The sequence below is a fragment of the Penaeus vannamei genome, chromosome 27 (assembly GCF_042767895.1).
Source record: "Penaeus vannamei isolate JL-2024 chromosome 27, ASM4276789v1, whole genome shotgun sequence".
NCBI classification, from domain to species: Eukaryota; Metazoa; Arthropoda; class Malacostraca; order Decapoda; family Penaeidae; genus Penaeus; species Penaeus vannamei.
The window spans coordinates 25576457-25586456 of record NC_091575.1 but is presented as its reverse complement, the minus strand read 5'-3'; the positions used below and the strand labels follow the sequence as shown (position 1 = coordinate 25586456).

The 10000-nt window shown below is 36.3% G+C and overlaps 1 protein-coding gene across 5 annotated transcripts in view; it reads left to right on the top strand.

Moving 5' to 3' along the window:
• LOC113811765 (neuronal acetylcholine receptor subunit alpha-7) overlaps nucleotides 1–10000 on the top strand; it is a 427407-nt gene that overhangs the window by 317561 nt on the left and 99846 nt on the right. The window contains exon 8 of one of the 5 annotated variants that reach the window (XM_070141080.1): nucleotides 6098–6184. The exons of the other annotated variants lie outside the window; for them this stretch is intronic. Coding sequence (XP_069997181.1) covers nucleotides 6098–6184 — 87 coding nt within the window. The remainder of the gene's footprint in view (nucleotides 1–6097; nucleotides 6185–10000) is intronic. 5 annotated transcript variants of the gene reach the window in all.

The following is a 10000-nucleotide window of genomic DNA, read 5'->3' as shown; positions in this document are numbered from 1 at the left end:
TGGTTTGGAATATTCGTTTCTTATTGTACATTTTTTACTACCATAACCGTAATTAGTACTCGATATAGTGTTAGTTGGTAAGAACGGGATTTTGACAGAGCATCCCTCATTACCCAAGATTTCCTGTTGTTGAGATTCTCAATTGATATACCATTTTATGCCCTGCAACGGGGAAGGTAACACCGATTTCACGCCAAAGGGGAGGTCAGGGGTGGGTGATGATCTTAGTTCCGACCTCCTGAGATGATAATCATTGAACAGCGAACCAGGAGCCAGGGCGAACGAGTCCAAGCTAGTTGAAGAGGATGGCTTAGATGCTTTGAATAGGAAGGATTTTTCAATTGAATAAACGAGAGAGAAGGTGTAGAGAGAGAAGAGAAAAATAATAATAATAATAATGATCAATCAAGTCAGTGGTCTAACTCAGGGTGGGTTCAGCATGAGATTCCTTGTAAGATGTTTTGTTTCCATCGTCTTGCCCGGCTCCTCGTTCAACCACCAAACCCATCCCGTCCCAACACAACTTGTTTCTTGTCCGCTCTATTCCAACCTCTCTGCTTCTCCTTTTTTATTATTATTCTCCTCTGCCGGCCACAGCGTTTTCTGTTTTTTTTTTTTTTTTTTTTACTTTCTTTTTTGGTTGATTTGTTTCACGAATGACGAGAGAACCGTAAGAGGCTAACAAGAGGAATCGTATCGAAGAGATCTGCGAAAGCCCATGGACGTGGAATACTCTAATAATAAAAAAAAAATCAAAATATAAAAACCAAGTACCTCTTTCATTCAATTAAAAACAAAGCCTCAGGGGCCAAGACAGCGGTCGAGCGCCGCCGGAGAGCGGGTGTAGAGAGAGAGCGAGAGAGAGAGAGATAGCACGAGAGCGCGGGCGATCACGAACGCACGCTGCCTCCGCCACCGCCGCCGTCGCCGCCACCTCGAGTGAAGACGAGAGAGAGAGAGAGAGAGAGAGAGAGTGAGACACTCTGCCTCAGCGAGATCCTTCCAATGGCTCTTCTCCGAAACCTAATTCCTTTTTTTCACTAATTAACGTTATTTTACAGAGGTTCCTGGTGAGCGAAACGTACAGACGTACCAATGCTGCCCAGAGCCATATGTGGACATAACCTTCATCATCAAGATACGGCGACGCACAATCTATTATTTATACAATCTGGTTCTGCCCTGTATAATGATAAGCAGTATGACTTTGCTTGGCTTCACACTGCCCCCTGACACTGGCGAGAAACTGACACTAGGTACGGCCAGACATCCTCGGCCTCTCTCTCTTTATTTCCATAGTGTTTGCTCTACCTCACAACACCCAACCTGCCCCAGCGCTCACTCTAGTAAACGACAACACAGGCGTCTGTCTCACAGAGAGGTTTCGTCTGGCCCGAATGGAAGGCCAAATTTAAGTCCTGGAGACAGCTTTCTTCCCCACTGTATTTCATGGTGAAATTGAGACACTTACGTCTGTATAGAAATCGAAGTGAGAAATTCATAAGTAGTCAAAACTAAAGTAAGGTGGCAAATACAGGTACATTTAAGTATATTACAGCTAATGTTAGACATTTAGTGGTCAGTCTTTTTCGGATATATCTAATTTCAAACTTTTCCTTACATGAATTCAACCTTCTTGTTCAGATTTACTACACGTCTCTTTATTAAGCAAAGTAATGATATTGGCAACTAAGCATGGATTCGATTTCTATCTGACTTGTGCCTTCTGGGAGACAGACAGTGATATATCTAATTATTCGTGATATCCTGTTTTGGTCCTGCTGTGATACTAAGAAAATAATATTGTAAGTCAATTATTGCTGATAAATCATTCCAAAAATAATTAAGCATTTTAGAATAGTACATCACTGGACTATGCAATTTATATTAATATTGTGACATTTGTAGAATAGACATGGGGCCTTTGAAGGTAAATATTACCATATAACATTAAAAAGAATGTGGTCAACTAACTAAGAATCTCCTTAAAAAACTACTAAATTTATCTAAAAAAAATTCATGGATCACCATACACATACTTAAAAGACGGCCCTAATCCATAAAATAAATTAATAATTGTGAATAATATCACAAGTTTAAAAAGATCATTCATTCTATCAGTGCATTTCCCATCGATGGCAGTCTCTTTTTTATTATTACATTGCAATTCTGAGTTTCCAAAAAAAAGAACAAAGAGAAAAAAAAGGACAATAAAAATAGATATGTGCATGTACGCCTCAAGTTTCCCGGGTTTAAAAGACTGCTTCATTTCTCGAACTTTTGATATAAGTTAGACCCGAGTTTTATTTTATCTTTTGCATCTAGAAAACTCAGAATCAATAATATGCGTCACTTGCAATAATCAACGAGGCCGAAATTCTGAAAGAGTTCTTAAGACTGTCTTTAGATACGAAATGCTCACTTCTCAAAGAGTATAATCAATAGCCAGATCGTAGAACATGAATACCGAGATATTCACTTTGAACGTGAAAGCGTATTTTTTTTATTCATTTGTTTATTTTTCTTACGATAACGATTTGAGAATGTTACGTCGCATACGTATCTCACGCGAATGGTATATATATGAACAAACAAGAATAGACGGAAAACATTACAACGCTGGCAAGTCAAGGTAATGAATAACAAAATAATGAATAACAAAAAAAAAAAAAAAATACATCTCTAAGATACGAGGCATAAAATAAAACAGCATTTTATCTCAATGCACGCTATCTTCCGCCTGTAAGAGGAACACTGTTCAAGACCGAGTCAGAGTGTCAGTCACTGCATCTGAAATTTCTTAAGGACTTAAAGCAGAGTTTGGGCCGCTTCTTTAAAAAACTATAACCCCTTTAATTGAACAAGCGGTGATCCAAGGGCGTGTTGTGACGTAAGCATTGGAATCTGTACCACTTTGTAATTTTGCCCCTTTCTTTATTTTGAAATTTATTATTATTATTACTGTTTTTATTATTATTATTACTATTATTATTATTATTATTACTATTATTACTTTTATTATCATTACTTTTATTATCATCGTTATTATACTTATTTCACTACATCCGAAACAAACGTTTGGTGTCGCACAGTGTTTTATTATATCGAAGGTTGATGGTTAATGAGAAACCCAACTATTAAAAAAACAAAGAAAACGAGAAACAAAATAGGAATCGCTTTAACATCTACAGGCCGTAGTAGGATTTTGTTGGAAAAGGAAGAAAAGAAAAGAAAGAAAAAAAAAACGGAAAGAGTACGAAGGAAAAAAACAAACAAACAAACAAGCATCTTGTCATTTTGAGCTGAAAACTGTTCTCTAAAATTACCCTAAGACACCTCAGACGTAACCACTTTAAAATCATCATTCCTCCCGCTTAGATTTATATATACATTTAAAAAAAACAATAGAGATAAAATCAATGGCATAAATATCAGTGTTACCTACCCCTGATGGTTAAGAAAGCAACAATTTATTTCTATTATTTGGACAAGGGTTAAAAAAAAAATAGAAAAAAAAATCATAACGATAAAAAAAAAAAAAAATATGTGACGTGTGTATATCATTAACTAGTAGTCCGTCATTGGTGTGCTTGGCTGTGTGTCCTAGTGAGATGTACAGTATATTACAGTATTTGACAGTATACGATGTGGACTCCAGATCGTATATAAGGTAATCATTTATTTTTGGTTTAAAGTAAGAAAAAAAAAGTGATCTTCATCAGTGCATGTCTTGTTATTGCTTTTCCTATTTATTTCTTTTTATATGTTCTTTTGCCTCGCCATAACCATTTAGCTATCAAGTACAAGGCATTAGTGTGTGACTCTTCTTAATGCTCAAGTACCGATGGCTGAGTGTGTTAATAGCTATTTAAAACAACGTAGCTCCTTCGCATGCCTTCAGTGTCTTTTAATTTATTACTTGCTCACACTATCAGACTTATTATTAATATTATTTTCAAGGTTACTTTGTTTACTCTATGCGAACGTATTTCATGGGTAGTGCCCCTCTTGTTGTATACAAACTTGCTGTATCAGTTGTATTTATGAATATATTTATATATACACGCACATACACGGTTTTGTGTATGTGTGTGTGTATATATGTATATTCCTCCTCTACAAATCTTCTGATTGAGAATTATAAGATACTATAATTTAACGACGGAGACTCACTTAACTAAAGAGTTTACTTGAATAACATTACACCAGTCAACTCGCGTTTACAATTCACTGATTAAAGAAAAAGAAAAAGAATCTCTCCTTTCTTTCAGAGAGCCAAAAAAAAAAAAAGGATGCTTATATCAACCAATCATCTTGCCGTGCCTGTCAACCCTTTTGGCAAAACTTCCAGTCATTAATTCTATTTGGAAAGAAATAAAAATGAAATAAATACCCTTCTCATAGGACTGATGAGAGAAATCACCCTCAATGTAATGTTTTTGGATCATACTAGCTATCACAAGCTCTCAGATTCCTCAACACTCTTGTCCGAAGTCCTAAACACTTTTCAAGAGTTCTTAAACGTCAGTAGACTTCACCATCATGTCAGTAGTCATAATCACCATGCTGGTCGATTTTTTATCTCATCTTAGGCTCTTCCACATACTTTAAAGTCCCTTAAACACTTTGTTATATTCATATGTTAATAGTCTTAACGTCATGCTCTTGTTCCATCTGAGAGATTTATCATAGTATTAATATTTCTCAAAAAAAATGAGAGAAAGAAAAAACGCCAAGTGTTATCTTTTTCTTCTTCAAAAGAGAGGGAGGGAGGTTCACTGCACCTATGCTTTGTCCATCATAGGTTGGATGGAGATTTCTAAGCTTCTAACAATACAACATAATAATAAAGAGAGAAAAAAAAAATCAAATATCACGCTGGGGATCTCAAGGCTCCAAATCTATATATTTTTTATTCAGAGACCAAAGACCTTCTGGGAAAAAAATATATATAAAGAAATAGAAGGTTACAATTCTCCCAAGTTGTGTTCAGCTGTTCAAGAAATTATATATATATATATATACATAGTTGTCGTCTCAAGGTAGATTAGATCAATGGAATGTTTTTTTTGAAACTGCATATTTTTGTTATGTTTCCTTAAATAATGCATCTCTAAAATGCTCCAATAATTAATGAGATTCCATTTCAGCTACATTACGTGAGAATAAGCATGGATGACACATAGGCACTTGGTTACCAGTCTCCATTTACATGGTTATTCTCACTCTTACTCAAATATTTAAAAAAATAATGATAATCAAGGTCACCTAAATAAGATGCTCTTTACATGGTATGTATAAGAACCATCCTTTTGCTTGGCTAAAACTTATTGCTTCAATAATGTCAATTACGATTCTTGACTATGGGGTTATCTGAAATATCAACCACAACACATATCATGGATAGAGATTAGAGAGAGAAAGTGAGAAAGAGAGATAGGAGAGAAAGAGAGTGAGAGAGAGCCAGAGAGAAAGAGAGAGAGATGTTATATCTTCCTCTTAACATCAAAAGTCTCTTTTAGCTACAGATATACCCCAGATAAATTCATCTTTTTAAATGTTGTAGCGTAACTTGATAATTGTTTTTGTTTCTTTTTTCCTTTTATGTTCTAATTTCTCGATTTGGTTCATACTTTTTTTTTCGTTTTCTTTTTGGGTTCATTTTGATTTTGGCTTTCACTGTTGTCGTCATACCAGGTGACACAATTGCTTACACAGGTGCACATAATAACGTTTACCCTCCCTTAGGTGTGTGCAGCAAATGCTCTTCTTCATTCTTCATTTTTTTTGTTTCCCTTTATATCTCTCATCCATGCTTTATCCTCGAAGCTTTCTGTGTAATAGTAAACACTCAGAAGAAAAGAGAAAAAAAGTATATTTTTTAATCATTTATGCGAGATAATACCATGCACAAATGAGAGAAAATAACAATAAAAAACCTGTGTAGGCAGCTGTTTGTGTATAATACTTTTGAAATATCAAAAATAAAACAGATTGTAACTAATTTCTGATTTACAAACTACAAAAGAAAAAAAAACTCTTATGCGTTAAGAGATATATAAAACAACCAATTAAACAACCTGTTCTAAAATTGCAGAAATAACAATTCTTCTGTCGTTAACCCTATTCTTGAACATGGTCTCTGCCACAACACCGGCTACATCAGAATCGGTGCCTCTGATAGGTAAACTTGGTGAAAGAAGAATCTTCATGTACATTTCGAACACAAGAGCTCGGTTCTATGATACCAGGGATGTTCACGGAGGGAGTAACATTTTAAGCGTGTGCCACAATAGAGTTCACATTGATTTATATATATATATTTTACATATATATAATATCATTCTTGTTTTCTACAGGCATAGTGCCCTCAAATAAGATACGTCATGAGCAGGTTCTTCACTTTTTTACCGTAGCTATTAGGAAAAAGATTTATTTGTTTATTGTTTTTTTTTTCTTCTAAATTGACAACCACCTATATATTTCTTTACCTTAACTTTTCTCTCGCTCTCCCTTCCTACCTTGGCCCCCCTGCCCTTTGAATTTGTGCCTCCCCCCATCTCCCACCACATTAAAAAAGAAGCAAAAAATACTTTTCTCACCTGAGATATATATATACCACCTTTAACTATACCTGCTTTCTCCATACACATGTAGACACGACAATAAAACAAATTCACAGATCATGCATTCCTTTTCATGATGGTGTGGCAATGTGTGATCAAAAAAAAAAAAAAAAAAAAAAAAAAAAAAATAGCGATGATTTTCATGGGTGCTTGCAACTTGCAACTCAGCAACAAGTGGGGACACCCGTGTCGTTTGTGCACTTTTACCTTTGCCTGTGTGTCACTCTCGCTTGGTTCCGGTTATGATCGTCTCTGTGTCCTAAGTACTTTTTTTATTTTTTTATTATTTTGTGTACAATTTGCATTACAATTGGTAAAAGCGCAGCATGTTATTTGCACGCACGAACATTGTCCTACTGTGGGGTTTGTCTGATGCTTATCTAGGATCTAACTACCGTTTATAGTTTTACATTACTTTTTACATATTTCTGTCTTTATCTATACTTCTGGCTGCAACTTGTCCTAGTTTGTAGACCATAGAGAGAGAGCAAGAACGAGAGTAAATAGAAATAACCTGTAATTTTAAACTGCATTTATCATCAGGCTAACCGCGCAGTAGACACGCTACGTGCTTCTTATGATTTTAAAGCCTTCATGGTACGTTTAATGGAATAAATTTTCACAAGTACGGTTACCATCGAAATGCTGTCCATTCACTATGCTAAGATATTAAGTGTGTGTTAACTTAAGTTTAAGCCAAAATTATTGATTAAAATAGGATTTTTTACTAATATATTCTATTCCTGGGCAGCACCCCTTGTCTCACCTTGTTTACTTTTTGTCTCATCGATTACACATTCAACATGTGCATTGATTACAGCTAGGCTCTGAATATATTTCTATATATATATATATATCCATTTTCTGATGAAGTTTTTCAGTTTCAAAATTCGGCGATGGTGAAATGGCTATTTACCATGGGTCATTTGGGCTGCTGCTTCCCTGCATGGTCAAAAAAAAAAAAAAAAAAAAAAAAAAAATACATTGCGCGGAGTTTTCTGAACCCTTCCGTAGCAATGTTCACAGCTTCACACTATGCCACACACGATGTCTCACATACCCACATACCCACACAGCGCAATGCCCTTTACAGTGCTTGAACATGTAATATTAAGAAGCCTATTTTTTCACTATTTTTTATTATTGTTTATAGCTTGATTCACATAATGACACGAGTCTTTTTTAAAATCAATCAGAAATGCAAACAAGCATCACACGTTACCACACACGATCATATCTCTGATTTTTTTTTTCTTTTTTTTTTAATTATTTTTCTTTTTCATCCCACCCAACACGACATTCCCAGTATAACAGCTTTGATCACATCTATAAAAAACAAAGGCATATGCATGTAAAACACACACACACACACACACACACACACACACACACACACACACACACACACACACACACACACACACACACACACACACACACACACACACACATGGAGATCCTTAGTACTTGTTGTCCAACCTCAAGTTTACACTCTCTTGCTCAAAAAGAAATAAAGAATTATATATCTTATAATTTCAAACCCCCATTCAAATAGAGGACCATGTACACTAGGGAATCGGATAAACGATGATCTATTGTTAATAAAGGGATAATGTTCCATGGTGCATCTGGGATGGATTATGGATAGATGCGTCATAAGTCATTACCAAGTCAAAGAAGAAGGGTTCAGTAGCTCGCATGATTAAGTTTTATTTTTCTTTTTTTTTTAAACTCTTCCAGGAAAAGGTCATCTGTAAAGTAAAAGATCTGCTCCTATAATCAGTATCTTATTTTTAAAAAAACTCTCTATTATAGAGTATGTTATCCTCTACGAGCCTTTTGATGACTATTGTAAGTGTAGGTCCATCTCTCTTTTAACTTTTCATTTCCTTAAAAAAGTAATGATAATTAAATCAAAATAGAGTCAAAATCCAAAAAAGGATTTCATGCCCAACTGTCTAGCTCCGCTCTCCACCCGCTTTGGCCCCGTCGGAACTCAGCTCCTGGTTGTCGAGGCAGCGTTGTGGCCCCTACTAAAGAGACCATTTCGGCGCTCACAACACGGTCTCGACTCTCAGATGCTGTGTGTTCTTTCGAGCTTAAAACGGCCGAAGAGCGACGTTCTGTCTTCTTTCTCTCCCACAGCGGCTGATGTACTCATTTTCCTTAGACTCTGTGGTTAAGTGCATGTCCCTTCCAGACTGCTGATTCAAGCCCAGTATTCAAAAAAGAGAAGAGAAAAAAAAGGAGTTTCCACTACCCCTACCCCTCTTATTTCCCTCTTTCTAGCCCTGCCTACCCTGTGCCCCATGCCTTGCCCTCCCTGGGACCCTGCCCCTTATCCCTTCCATAAGTAGGAGTGTTGGTGACAAGCATTACCTCAACTGTAGTTCTCGAGCAACGGCCTAGAGTGAGCTGTCATTATGCACTAAGACATACAGGTGCCGCTGATAAGCTCACTGGAAAAAAAAATAGATATTAATGATAAATCCAGAGGATGGAACTATCAAAGCTCTTGCCTTGGGTGTTCTTTAAGGTGTAGCCGAAATTTGATTCTCAAACGCACAAGACTAGTGATTACAATCATTTGTTTACTTTTTAACAACTACTTTCTTATGAAGTTTATTCAGAATATTCAATGAAAGTAAACGTATGAATCACCATCATCTATAGTGTACTCTTAAATACACCCCCTTCCCCTAGAAAAGAAATAGTCATGATAAGTGAAAAGCGCCCCCCAAAACCCCTGCTTTCTCGTCCCCCAAGCTGGCAGTTGCTACCATTAGACCTCCATCCTCTGCCTCATTGCGCATTCACTTTCCGACTCTGGAAAACGGCTTGTGTTCAAGGAGAGCAGCCGAGGCAATGCATTCACCTCACACCTTGTTGAATGCCATTTGCGTTTGCATGGGTCAGTTCACCCGAGTCCTGTCTTACCCTTAACACCTGCGACACCTCAACGGATACTTTCATTTAAAAAAAGACAACCTGCAGACTTTAGAAGAAACAGATATATCCAATTTTTGTTTACGGGCAACGCAATTCATAATCCTTAGAGTCCTTCCCTGCCGGAGATGTTATTAGATATAGTGTATTTTGTGGTGGAGTCAATTCTTTATGTTCTTTATGGTTATTGTTATTTTTCATTCTTCAGAATACACGGTGTGTGTCGTCCATTCTCGTCAGTTGAGGATAAAAGCTGGACTAAACAGCTGTTAAAAGTAACGCTATTATTTTTTTTCCTTCATGTTTTTCAAAGAAAAGAGAAAAGAATAATTGTCGCACACACGAGAGGAAATAAAGTAGAGAGAAATCGAGGGAACAATAATTTTGCTATCGCTCTACATCCATCTCACTGCATTTCGAATCTTGCA